This window comes from Mus caroli, unplaced genomic scaffold (genome assembly GCF_978045245.1).
Source record: "Mus caroli unplaced genomic scaffold, Mus_caroli_1 scaffold_2, whole genome shotgun sequence".
Classification (NCBI taxonomy): Eukaryota; Metazoa; Chordata; class Mammalia; order Rodentia; family Muridae; genus Mus; species Mus caroli.
The window spans coordinates 172,084,349-172,098,677 of NW_028227257.1; the positions used below are offsets into that span (position 1 = coordinate 172,084,349).

General features: G+C 43.4%; 1 protein-coding gene across 1 annotated transcript in view; it reads left to right on the plus strand.

The window, feature by feature from the left end:
• The window catches only part of Itih2 (inter-alpha-trypsin inhibitor heavy chain 2), a 34,696-nt gene that overhangs the window by 18,382 nt on the left and 1,985 nt on the right, over positions 1–14,329 (plus strand). The window contains exons 10-19 of the mRNA XM_021184669.3: positions 1–162; positions 960–1,085; positions 3,654–3,835; positions 5,305–5,490; positions 5,830–5,969; positions 8,090–8,259; positions 8,831–8,968; positions 12,446–12,559; positions 12,929–13,127; positions 13,808–13,980. The exon at positions 1–162 is cut by the window's left edge and continues 7 nt beyond it. Of these exons, the coding sequence (XP_021040328.1) occupies positions 1–162; positions 960–1,085; positions 3,654–3,835; positions 5,305–5,490; positions 5,830–5,969; positions 8,090–8,259; positions 8,831–8,968; positions 12,446–12,559; positions 12,929–13,127; positions 13,808–13,980 (1,590 nt within the window). The remainder of the gene's footprint in view (positions 163–959; positions 1,086–3,653; positions 3,836–5,304; positions 5,491–5,829; positions 5,970–8,089; positions 8,260–8,830; positions 8,969–12,445; positions 12,560–12,928; positions 13,128–13,807; positions 13,981–14,329) is intronic.

Genomic DNA, 14,329 nt, shown 5'->3' on the forward strand with positions numbered 1-14,329 from the left:
AGGCAATGAAGACAATATTGGATGATCTAAGAACAGATGATCAATTCTCTGTGGTTGATTTCAACCATAATGTTCGAACCTGGAGAAATGATTTAGTTTCAGCTACTAAAACACAAATTGCAGATGCCAAGAGATACATTGAGAAAATTCAGCCTAGTGGAGGTGAGTGAATTTGCTTCAAAGCCTACAGGGAAACTCCTAAAAAGTCCAGTCTAGGTTCTCACAAGACTCATAGCCCCTGCTGAGTGTAGTGACAGGTATTATAATCTTAGTGCTTAGAACAATGAAGTAGATGTGAAAGTTCAGTGTCCCCTGAGCTACCGCTAGTCCAAGACCAGCATGAAGTACACAGTAAAGCCTGTCTACAACAACAACCAAGAATTGTTATTCTCTACCAATCTAGTATTTGCCCAATCTGCTGTAATCTTCTTTAAATATATGTATTGATTTTTAAATAATTGAATCGTATTGGTGGAGAAATAATAAGACACAATGTGTTTGTGGAGAAATAATAAGACACAATACTGCTCACACATGTCTTTAAACATTTTATGGAAAACTGTTTAGTAAGTCATTCTAGGCTTCCTTATTAACTATGTGATGTATGTATGTATGTTTGTATGTATGAGTGAGTGTGTGTGTGTGTGTGTGTGTGTATGTGTAAAATATAAATATCTTCCAGAGAATTTCAGCAAGGTCATTTTGACTCCTTACATTTGTTGCCTTACAAGATGACAGACCAATGCACCAAAGGGTTTATTTATCTCAAAGGGGGTAGTTTAAAGTAAACTATTTATTGCACTGTGAGATCTTAATGATAAAAAAAAATTGTTACTTTGAAAGCAGTCAAGTGAATTTAATATTGAGCAAATTATGTATAAGAAGCTAGACAGATGAACATGAGTCCAAGTTATGATGTGTGTGTGCACATGAGAGCACACGTTATATTATTTTAACAGGCACGAATATCAACGAGGCACTGCTTCGAGCAATTTTCATTTTGAATGAAGCCAGTAACATGGGATTGCTGAACCCCGACTCAGTCTCTCTGATCATTTTGGTTTCTGATGGAGATCCAACAGTAGGCAAGTATTTGTTTTGACAAATGTCTTCACTGTTGCTTGGAAGAATGTTATTTGTTTAATGTGGGAACTGTAATGGCATCTATGTACATTTCTAAAACATTTTAAACCCTGGCTTCTGCAAGGAAGTCTCCTGACCCAGAAGCACCCAGGAGCATTTAAAAAAAAAATTGTGTGAGAAGATTTGCCTTTGCATGAGGAGAGCTAATGAAAGGTGAAAGGTATGGCATAGAAATAAAAATGAAAGTCAAAGGAAATAAATATATAGAAATGTGCAAAACCAGAATAGGATACCATTTCAGCAGCACTGTTAACCAGACATTGCTCTTGAATGCCTCTGTTTCTCCCCCCACAAAACAGGCTCAGAAAAGTAGGGTTGCACTCTCATCTATATTGTGAGAGCTGCTGACATGGGAAGGCAAATGCCTGTATTTCTTCAGCATTAGGCCTGGGGAGATGGTAGATGGGAGTGGAGAATGGTACGTATTTATCTCAGTTCCCACAGGAATGTAGTCTCTATTGTTCTTCGCTTCCTTTCCAGCTGCCATGGGAGAAATGACTGCTGGCTTGGACGACCTTTCAATAAATAATTTTTTTCCTTATCTGCAAAACAGTTTCAGCATCTCCCTGTTTCTATTACCTGCTGCTATTTTATGTGCGCCTTCATATTGGCGAGAATTAGGAATAATGGATGCCAGGTGGTGCGGCCATGGATGCCTTGCTGTGTGCACAGGGACGGTGTGTAACCCATGCTGTACAGACAAATAAGAGAAAAGTGTGGGAGGGAGACAATGATCACAGTGGCAGCAGAGGCTTCAGAAGAAGAGGAGCACCCCTTTCATTAGCACTGACGCCAACCCAAGCAATTGCTATGTGTTTGTGGTAGAGTCCCTCTTTTCTCCATTTGTATCTTGTAGCTTTTAAAATGTAAGTTTTGAATAATATCATAAAGAATAAAAGGAAATTGTACACACACACACACACAGACACACACACACACACACACATATATATATATGTTTTGCCTGTTACGTGCTCTGATTCCCTAGCCATTCATCTTCTGCGCTGGAGTACATCTCTGGCTTCTCGCTTCCTTAGACATGAGTACATCCCTGTTTTACTCTATGGACATATTTGTGTGTGTATGTATATATACATATATACGTAAGGATGTATGCATTACACATACGTTTATCCTACATGCATCCGTTTACTTTGATTTTCCTTTAAAACAAAAAAAAAACAAAACCTCGGGGCTGGAGAGATGGCTCAGTCGTTCAAATTCCAGCAACCCCATGGTGGCTCACAGGGATCTGATGCCCTCTTCTACTGTGTCTGAAGACAACTAGAGTGTACTCACCTACATAAAACAAATAAAACTTAAAAAAAAAAACAACTCTAAAGAACTGGAGAGATGGCTCAGTGGTCAAAAGCACTTGCTTCTCGTAGTGAACCTGGGTTTGATTTCCAGGACCTATAAGGTGTCTCACTGCCATCACTCCAGTTCCAGGACATCTGATGTCCTCTTCTGACCTCTAAGGTCACTAGGCACATATATTATGCACATACATGCAGTGCACATACATGCATGAAGACATTGTTCTTACTCATAAATTAAGTAAATGTTTTTAAATTTAGATACCTTTGATGGGGCTGAGGAAATGGCTAAGGGGGGCGGGAAGTACTTACTATACAAGCAAAAAGATCTGTGTTTGAATCTTCAGAATCCATGCACATTAAAAACTGGACATAGTGGTCGGGACGCTGTACAGCTTTAATCTCAGCACACGGGCAGCAGAGGCAAGAGAAGCTCTGAATTTGAGGCCAGCCTACTCTTTAGAATGAGTTCCAGGAAACACAGAGAAAACCTTGTGGGGACAGAAACAGGAGAGTCTCAGGAGCTGTTGGTCAGCCTGCCTCACCAACACAGCAAGTTTCCAGTTCAGTGGGAGAAGCAATGTCAAGGCAATAAGGTGGAAAACAATACAGGAAGAGCTCGGGTGTCTGAGCACACACGTCTGAGGCTTGCTCACTCACACATACGCAGACCTCTCTCTCTCTGACAGAAACAAAATGCAGTGTCTTTGAACGTGAAAGTAGAGGAGTGGCTAGTTGGAAGAAGAAAAAAGATCAGCAGGAATGGGCAGTGACAAAAAATGATAACAAGGAGAATTCGCCTGAAATACATTATGTGTATGTAAAAAATGCCACAATAAATCTCATTGTTACATAAAATAATGTATGCTAATAAAACATTGGAATGTTTTCGAGATTATTGACTATGAATACGTAGAGTGGCTGCATAGGCTTTCCCAGCTCAGTTGCACCATAATTTAACCAAGTTCCTTTATGGGGGACCTGTTTTGAGTTGTTTCCAATAGGTCTCCATACCCAAGGAATGTTACTAGGCACCATTGCTGCGACTTCAAACCTTCATGAAAGAGAGTGTCCATTTTAAAAGTTCTAAGCTTTGACTTGCTGGATCGGAGGACAGTTTTAGTTTTGCTCGGGTTTTGAAGATTAACCTCTTCTTACTGGTTCCTCTTGCCTTTCTGTCACCACCAATTCTAGGGGAACTAAAACTGTCCAAAATTCAGAAAAATGTGAAGCAGAGCATCCAAGATAACATCTCCCTATTTAGTTTGGGAATCGGATTTGATGTCGACTATGATTTTTTGAAGAGGCTGTCCAATGAAAATCGTGGTATTGCTCAACGGATCTATGGGAACCAGGACACATCCGCTCAGCTCAAGGTAACATTCCTTTTCTCCCTTCCTGAAGATCATCCCATTGCTCATACTGATCCCCTCAGAAGACCCCTGAATGTGCCTTGGGTTTGTCGGAGCCACATTTGCTCTTAAAGTTCTCGCAACTCTTGAGATGCCTTCTCACACATTCTCATCGCTGCTTTCCGCACCCAATAACGGTAAACAGAAAGGCCAAGGCCAAACCCGCTTCTGCTCTGTGAACAACGAGGCTTTCATCCGCCTCGGGCTTTGCCAGCCTCCTCGTCCCACGAGCAGTTTCTCATTCCGCTTTCATGGCCACCTATTTTCTCTGAATTGTGTTGGCATTTTAGATATGATTTTTATAATGTAAACCAAGTCCAAATGTGCCTTAAAATCCTTAAACAAGAGAGAGGGAGGGAGGGAGGGAGGGAGGGAGGGAGAGAGAGAGAGAGAGAGAGAGAGAGAGAGAGAGAGAGAGAGAGAGAGAGAGAGAGAGAGAGAGAGACCAATTGAGTGGCATGGTGACAAATGTCTTTAATTCCAACATACAGGAAGTAGAAGCAAGTGGGTCTCTGTGGGTTCAAGGCCAGCCTATGTCCATAGCAAGTTCCAGGCCACCTAGCCACCTAGAGCTACATATTCACGCGCACGCGCGCGCGCACACACACACACACACTGTTTTATTGGATTTTTAAGTAAAATAACTCTATTCTAATTGATACACAAAACCCTCCCACTGTTAGTTTAAGGAAGGCATTGAGCAGTTTCTCAGTCCTAAAGCCTATAGCTCTCCGTGAAGTTCTGTAGTTAGGATGGCCATTCCGAAGCCAGGGGGCTTCCCACAGGGCTTCTCACAGAGCTTCCACCGGGCTCCCATGGGGCTCCCACAGGGTTCCCACAGGGCTCTCACGGGGTTCCCACGGGCTCCCATGGGAGTTCTCAAGTTCACTATCAGTTACCTTTTAATTTTCTTGTCCATCACAGAAAAAGTAAGAAAGGAAAGAAGGAAAGAGAGAGAGAGAAAGAAAGGAAAGAAAAAGAAATGGTGACTGGCTTGAAACTAGCAAATAATTAGTTTCGTGTCCTTTTTTCATGATTCTTGTGTTTATTAAATGGACAACCAAATTGTGCCAATGCCAGGAATAGCATTGGAAGCTTGGGCTACCTAGAAGATAAGGCTCTGATTCAGGTTTTTTCAACCCAGATAGCTTTTATTATAAATGCCACAAGCTTTCATTTCTGATCCTAACAAAAAGAGGAGAATTTTTTTGGCTCTTAAACTGTAGGTAATTTCCTAACAGTATGTTTTTGTCTTCCTGCCCAGAGTTCATGACCATGGGTGTCTATCATCCCAGAGATCCCTGCAAATAAATTAAGAGAGACCTGCTACATATTGAGAAGCCTCAGGGGGGAAATACTTTAGATCTACAAAGTGGTATGAAAATAACTGTTTGTGTTGGGCTTTTTTTTTTTTCCTTTCCTATGACTTCTAGAAATTTTACAACCAGGTCTCTACTCCGCTGCTCAGAAATGTTCAGTTTAACTACCCGCAGGCATCAGTAACAGATGTCACCCAAAACAATTTCCACAACTACTTTGGAGGTTCTGAGATCGTGGTGGCAGGGAAATTTGATCCCAGCAAACTGGCAGAAGTCCAGAGCATCATCACTGCAACTTCGGTATGTTTGCTTTCCTGCTTATTCTAAAAATTCTAACTGGTCCCCTGGTTCACTCCGTCTCTGTGTTAACAAGCTAGCATTCTGCTTCCCCCAGCACTTTCGTAGAACGGAAGCAAGAGTTCAAAAAGAAGGCGTGGTGCATCTCTGCCATCTTTTCAACCATTCTCTAAAACCTCATTTTTTTTCACCCAAACCCTAGCCCAGTCTCTGGAGTTTGTGCACTAAGCCTATCCAGTCAAGGCTCTCTTCCTTGTATAACCCGCAAGTGCATTTACAGCAGATGAGTTGACTGTAATTCTGATCCCTGGATGTCCTTTAACTGATGCTCCCCTTGTCCAGGCTAACACAGAATTGGTCTTGGAAACCCTGAGCCAGATGGATGACTTGGAGGAGTTTCTGTCAAAGGACAAGCATGCAGACCCTGACTTCACCAAGAAGCTGTGGGCCTATCTCACCATCAACCAACTACTGGCAGAGAGGTAAGGCAAGACGAGCGTATACCATGAAAATTTATAAACATGAAATGTCTAGCTACAATATTTGAGGTCAGGGCTGGGGATGTAGCTTAGCATGAAAGCCTTTGCCTAGAACATACAAGACTCTGGGTACAATTCCCATACTTCCAACCAAACAGCAAATGGGACATTTGAAATCATGAATAAGGAGTATTTGGAACCAAGAAAGGTATCAAATTAATGGAGGGATTGGATTATTACTGACTTGTTCACAGCACTCTAATGAAAGCTGAGTTATTTCTTCTCTTTTCTCCTTCCTCCTCCTCCTCCTCCTCCTCCCCCCCCTCCTCCTCCTTGTTTTTTTGATTAAAATGGAACGAGGAGCCTGAAGACAGAACTCTGCAACTGGCTGCTCTTCCAGAGGACTGGGTGCAACTCCCAGCACCCACGTGGCACCTCTAACTTCCATTCCAGGGAATGTAGTGCCATCTTCTGGTATCTGTGGGCACTGCACATGTGTGGTACACAGAAACATACATGCAGACAAAACACCTGTATACATTTTTAAAAAGTTAAAATGTTTAAAATTTAAATGCAACATATGTGAGATGTTGGGAGTGCATGGATTTGAAGTATGTGGTTTATATACATGTATGTATACACATATACATTGAAGATATCTATATCTGTCTGTATATGTATACCTATACTTGTATCTATCCTTATCTCTATCTCTATACCACCTGTATCTATGACCATTCTGCTATAAATGTAGAACTACTGAAGGTCGCCTTGCTCTCCTTTACTGCATCCAGAGGAAGCCACTGCTTTTGCCTTGTATCATCATCGATTGGTTTTGTCTGTTGCTAAAACCATACACAGCCATACAACCCCTTTCTGACTTTCACTCAGCCGGATGACTGCTAGGATGACTGTTACATTCAGCCATGTTGCTGTGCATGTCAATAGTCCATTTGCATTTGACTGTGTGACTACAATGCCCCCAAGGAACGGCTCTTTGATACTTAGGCCATTACTGGCTTCTCAGCTGAGCTGCATTTCAAATCTCTAACATCACATCCTGTTATTAAAAAAACACTTGCACACATGCACCAGAGCTTCATGGGGATAGTTGATAAAACTTATCATTGCAAAGCTCTCACCTGACCTCTTGGGTAGGGTTCTCAGGAAGATGGACCAAGGTCACTGAACTAGATTATACGGACCATCATATAAAGGAACTCCCAGAGAAGATTCCTGATGTCATTAAGGTTCTATTTAAAAAATACACATGGCTATAAGCTGTGGTTTTGAAGCAAGAAGTACATTGGCTCTACTCAAAAGCATAAAGAAGTTGCTCTGGACATCAAATATTGATTTGTAAAGCCCTGTAGGAAGATCAGTGGTTTCTAGGATTTCAGGGAATGTGTAGAATGGAACATTTCTGCAGCGATAAGTCTGTCGTATCTACTCACGAGATATACACGTAAATGCCAGTGTAAGCCATTTACCTATATGTCGATACACCTGTATATGCTTCATCTGTGGTCACACATGCACACAAGACACCTGTACAAGATATCTGTAATCCAGGAGGCTACGGGTCGGTAGGGTACATGGAGACACTCTCAGTACCCTTTACTCAGTTTCACCACGAACCTAAAACTACTCTGAAAAATAAAGTCTTTAAAACTGACCCCTTGGGGGCAGTGAGGTGGCTCAGCAGATCAATGTGCTTGTGGCAAGGCTTATCCACCTGAGTCTGTTCTTGAGCTCCTACACGATGGCAGGAGTGAAGCAACCTACACAAGTTGTTCTCTGACTTTCCCACAGGCATTATGGCACATGTGTGCATTCACACACACACACACACACACACACACACCACACACACACACAGAGGTGTGCATGCACTCACGCATATATATATATATATATATATATATATATATATATATATACCACATGACTAGATAAATACTGAGGCTCATGAAACCAGTTGGTTCTGTTTCCCACTTGTCTGAGGCATCCCCACTCTGTGCTCAGGTGTTGGGTGACTATCAGAAGGGGGAGTAAAGAGGTTTGGGGCCCAAGTTCACCCTGGTATATGGTGACGTTCTTCAATATCTACCCTCTGAATACAGAAGTCTGGCTCCTACAGCTGCCATCAAAAGGAAAATCACAAAAACAATCCTGCAGATGTCTCTAGACCATCACATCGTGACTCCGCTTACTTCCATGGTGATCGAGAATGATGCTGGAGATGAACGCATGCTGGCTGACTCCCCGCCACAGGACCACTCCTGCTGCTCAGGTCAGTACTTTGGGTCCTTATGGGGCAACAAGATGGAGAGTGGCCTTCTTGTCTTGTGTTGATGTCCCAAAACCTCTGCTCCCATCTCCTATCCACCGTTTGCTTCCACCTTGTGTCTGTAAGTGTCCAGGCTTAAGTTTAATTTTGCCAATGGGCATGATGGTACCAGCTCTCTATTTAGCCAAGGATGACCTTGAGCTCCTGGTCCTCCTGCCTCCACTTTCTGAGGGCTAGGATTGTAGGCATGTGTCACTATGCAGAGGGGTTCTTTCTCCACAGATCAATTTATAGTACTAGATACTGGAAGAATTGGATACTAGAGGGAACAAGAGGAGGGGAAACTTTGACTAAAAAGGAGAGGTTGTGGGTTACCTTGCATGCTCAACACCCTGGGTTTGATGCTTAGCACTGCATACACACACACACACACACACACACACACACGAGAAGAGGAAACCTTAGTTGAGAACCTTTGATTGGGAAAGAGGATGCAAAAATCAAACTCTTTAAACTGAGTGCAATTTCTATGGAAGAGTACTGGGAACTAATGGGGGGCAGTTCTTCTACGCAGGCGCACTGTATTATGGCACCAAGGTTGCCTCGGGTCCCATCCCATCATGGGCCAACCCATCTCCAACACCAATGTCGGCCATGCTTGCAGTCGGAGCGAAGCCACTTGAGTCTACTCCACCTACTCATCTGAATCAAGGTAAAAGCATTTCTCCCTTCTTAACCCATCAGAACCCTGTGTGAATTTCCATCAATGAATAGGATCTCCATGTCTTGAGAAGCTAGCTGACTTTTACAGGCCTTGTTGCCTTCTACGGGGAGTCAAAAGCCCCATGTGCTTACTGCAGTGCCGTAACGAAATAGCTGGGGCACGTCTGGTGTCTCTTCTTGTTGGGTGCTGAAAGCATCAGGGCTTCTTCTCTGACATCATGGACACCTAATGACCCGCTGAAGGGCTCCATGTCTAGATATCATCATATGTTGAGGTGTAGGGCTTGGAACCCATACCTCACACTCTTTCCAAGTGCATGAGGCAAGCTCTCTGGAATAGAAGAGATTCTCTTCTTGTGGGAATGCATTGGTGGAGTGAGTGCAGCTTCACATTTGGTGAATAGTCTTGATTGGTTAAGCAGCTACTAGTTGCTCAATACGTGGATGTTATCATTGAGTAAGAACTATCCTTTTGTTTGTTTGTTTGTTTTGACCCAAATGCATTCGTTGTCACATGCATGTGGGAGGCATGGACCATAGATGTGATCATTCGAAAGCCACTAACATATATTTGTTAGAGTTTGGGCAGAGGTGCCACTGTACCCTCTCAGTACACAATGGACACATTCCCTTTCAACATGTGAGACAGAGGTGCCACCTGGAGGACGTAACAGTAAGTGCAGCTCCTGCTGTTGCCCCAGAGTTTACAGAAATGGTAGCCATACACACTAGGTCAATTACTGAAGTGACAAGCTTTGCAAAAGATAATGTTTACTCATGCTGTGGCCAAACATAAGGAGACATGGGACATGATACAGGTCTCAAAGCCACATGCCCTAGGGCTTGAAGATATGTATAGGGCAGAGAAATGGTAATTACTGTGTGGGGAAGAGTTGGAGGGATCTGTGGTTTACAAACACACAATTAGATTCCAGAGGCCGTTAGGAGATACACATTCAGAAAATGGGAGTATTCGCATCATCAGAAGATGGAGTGATGGCCCTCTGGCATCATAAAGTCACCCATCACATACCTGCATGTTTTCAAGGTAAGAGTCAGTGGCTTCAACAAGCAAGGTCTTCAAGTCACTGGGAAGTAACCTAGGCAACTGATCGGAACACCAGGAGCGTTAGCCACAGCAAAGCTAGGAGGCAAACAGCGTGTAGCTCAGTGCCACCTCTATGGCTGGTGCTTGTCAAAGTTGACAGAAAGCTAATGAGCTGAGGGTTTGCCCGGGTTTCCCTGCTTTAGCCCATGCCCTGACTCTGTGTGTGTGTGTGTGTGTGTGTGTGTGTGTGTGTGTGTGAGCGTGCGCAGGCCATGAGGCCTTCACAGACTTCCTGGCAGCCCCTGCAGTGTGTGTGTATGTATGTGCTTTGCAACATCTCTCTCTTAGAGAATGAACTTTGGACATCCTCACAGCACTCCAGGCATCTGTCCTGAGGGAAGGTCCCACTGGTCAGCAGCATGTGGCATGTTTGAAGTGAAAACAGAAGGCTACTTCCTGTTGTTAATGTAAGATCCCTAGGTTCTCTTGAATAGACTCTCCTCTTTAGAAAACATCTTCAGATGGCCCAGTGAGGTGTCTCCAAGGGTGAAGACACTTGCTAACAAGCCTAATATCCTGAGTTCAGTCCTGGAACCCGCGTGGCAGGAGAAAACAGACTACCACAAGTAACCCTCTGAAATCTATATACTTGTTAGAACACAGGCCCATATGTACACACACACATACACTGCACACACACGCACACACACACACACATTAGTGGATAATCTTCAGAACTGACATCTTAGATCATAGGTGCAAGGCTGACTTGCACTATACAGGGAAACCCTGTCTCCAAAATTAATTACTTAAAATTAAAATGAAATAAAATGATGTTTCAAAATGAACTCTAGACTGAGTGGGTGGCACCTGTAATCCCAGCATTCAAGGTGAAGGCAGGTGAACTATGAGTTTGAGGCCAACGTGGACACACAGCAATACCCCATGTCACAAGAGAATGGCTGAGGATGTCACTACGTGGGATAGCACATGCCTCATGTGTGTACTGTCCTATGCATCATATCACAGTGCAGCTGAGAGGGAGAGGAAAGAGAAAGAAAGGCTCTGATTGTTTATTACATGCACCAAGCATCGTTTTGTTACAAGCAACAGCAAGGACTCGGGTGACCATGTTAAGTGGCCTCATCTCACTTCCTGTGGCTTATCTCCAATACTGTTCGTTGTGGGACCCGAATGATTTGCTGTTTACCTTTTGTTGATGATAATGCTCCTTATAGCTACACTCCTGAGCAGGAACCCTGAGTGGAAGATCAGTGTGCAGGGCTTGTGTGGTGAATGGCTCCCAAGAGCAGGACATGCTATGGTGTCCAGCATGGACATCACACTGTCCACTCACTACATGGACCACACACACTGTCACTTTTCAAAGGAACGTTTTTGCAGCAAAAAGGGACAAGACAGCCCATTTTAAAACGACATTCCTATGACCACAAGGCTTCTCCCACATGTCTAGTCTGCTATGTGATGCAACAAAGAGGCTGCCCCTGAATCAGACTGTCCTGGGGTCAAATTCTTCCAATGTAAACATGGGCTGTACACTAACTTCTCTGCTCTCAGTTATCCCACCTGTATTATGGAGTAATGGCTATAGGGTAGTTATAAAGCAAGATTCTCATATCTAGACATCCAACAAAGTCTAACTGGTGCTTGGCCCATAAATCTTAGGATTTCAGGAATATATAAGGTTGACATGGAGATCTTCAGTCCAGTTCCAACCCTATCAAAAGTTAAAGCTACAGTGATTAGTGTAAGGAGGCGTTCCATTGCCTAGAAACACATCATCACGGCGGGGAGTATGGCAGCATGCAGGCAGACAGGGTGCCAGAGAAGTTGCTGAGAGTTCACATCTGGATCTGCAGTCTGCAGCCATCAGGGAGAGAGCTACTGGGACAGGCTTTCTCTTTTGAAACGCAAAGCCCAACCTGCCAGCGACACACTTCCTCCAAGAGGCCACATCTCTTAATCCTTCTCAAGTATTTCAACTCCCTGGTGACTGAGCATTCAAATATATGAACCTGGGGTGGGAGTGGGGAGCAATATTATTCAAACCACCATAAGTACAGTACTTATATAGAAGGAAAATTTTGCCATAAATCTTTTCCAAAGGAGTCATTGTTTCATACCTTAACAGTGCCCTCTAGTGCCCAGCCTTGACATTGACCAATGAATCAAGTCTACATTAACCACCTGAAATGAACTGTGTAGCGTGAGATGAAAGCAAGGGTCAGGAGGTAACATAATGGATTACAATCTTGCCTTCTGGAGGCTGAGACAGGAGGATCACAAGTTCAAGGACAGCCTATTCTGCAAAGTTAGATCCTGTCTCAGTAAGCAACAGGGACAAAAATCAGCTTCCTTTTTATAATTTTGTTTTTATTTTTCTTGTCTATTTTCTAGTGGAAAATGACCCCCACTTCATCATTTACCTGCCCAAAAGCAAAAGGAATATTTGTTTCAATATTGACTCAGAACCTGGGAAAATCCTAAGCCTGGTGTCTGACCCAGAATCAGGTAACACAAGAGCAGATTTCATTTGCAGCAACTCATCGCATGGCAGCCACACTTCCCTGTGTCTACCTGGAGTCGTTTTCTTCTCACCCCATTAGATATACTATAGCTTTTAAAAGTGCTATAACTAGTAAGAAATTGAATTATATATATGTATATATATTAATCACGTCAAGCAAGTATAACTTAAAAATACCTATCCTGAGCACAAGCTAGCTGATGTTTTATTTTATAAAAGAATGTTAACTTTAAAATATCTCATAAAGAAAAAAATATTTGTATTATGACGTTGTTGACTTGTCAGACTTTATAAATACAAACTGTGGTGCCCACCCGTGGGGCCCAGAGGAGAAAGCATGTTTTCCTTTACAGGGATTGTAGTCAATGGTCAGCTTATCGGTGCCAAAAGGGCAGAGAATGGAAAGCTAAGCACCTACTTTGGAAAACTGGGGTTTTATTTCCAAAAGGAAGGCATGAAGATAGAAATCAGCACCGAGACCATCACCCTGAGCTCTGGCTCCTCCACATCTCGACTGTCCTGGTCCGACACAGCTCATCTTGGAAACTCGAGGCAAGTAGTGTTCCACCTCCGTTCCCATCAGCCCTTGGGACACGGCTGCAGAAGCAAGCCCAGCCTCAACCTCAGAGAGATCATACAGCCATCATTTTAGATACAAGGACGCTGAGGTTCAGGGTGGCTCTTCTCTTGCACTGGGCTATCCCTGGGTCCAGGAATTGTTTTCAACGCTCATGGTGTCTCACTGACAAGGCTCAGTGAAAAGCATACACTAAGTACTCAGTATATGTAAGCAGACCGGTTCATTGGAATCTGGAGCCGACTACATCAAGTATGCTCCAAATGGTATGATTGTATTTTATGCAAGAGTGTCTTCTCAGCTAGGACCTGGCCACTGACTGTTTTAGACATCCCACAGCACTGATGCAGTGAAGCTCTCGCTGGAGGAACCGAGAGTTTGTTATTAGGGTGCAAAGGCACTTGCTTCTGAGACTGATTACCCGAATTCAATCTCAGACAGGATCCACAAAGTGGAGGGAGAGAAGAGAGCCCTGCAAGTTGTCTTTTTCTGATCTCCACTAGTATGTATGCATACATACATGGGTGGGCACACACACACACACACACACACACACACAAAGAGAGAGAGAGATTGAGAGAGAGAGAGAGAGAGAGAGAGAGAGAGAGAGCTCTGAAATCATCTAGAAACTAGTTCAACATTGGCTTTCCCATAGGGTGCTCATCTCTGTGAAGAAAGAAAAATCTGTGACTCTCACCCTGAATAAAGAGCTCTTCTTTTCCGTTCTGCTGCATCGTGTGTGGAGGAAGCACCCAGTTAACGTGGACTTCCTGGGGATCTACGCTCCCCCCATAGACAAATTCTCACCTAGAGTGCATGGACTGTTAGGTAATGTATTTCGACTGTCAGCATGCGGGTGACTTGGATGACTATGGTTAGAAGCTGGGGAGGTGACAGGTAAGGCCATGAGAGCAGAGAGCTTAACGTGACAGGATGACTTGGGAATATTATGGCCAACACCATCTGCCCAATGACAAAAAGTGGCAACTTAGGACAAGGGATAAAACAGGGTAAAATTTACGCTAAGGTTTGTTTGTTTGTTTGTTTGTTTGTTTTTCTGTGACCAAAGAGAGGTGACTTGGTTTAGGAAGTCTGTGACAAGTAGACTCCATAACATCAGGTATTTTAAGAAGACTTCAGACATAAGCATGTGACACTTCAAACCACCCTGCATCTA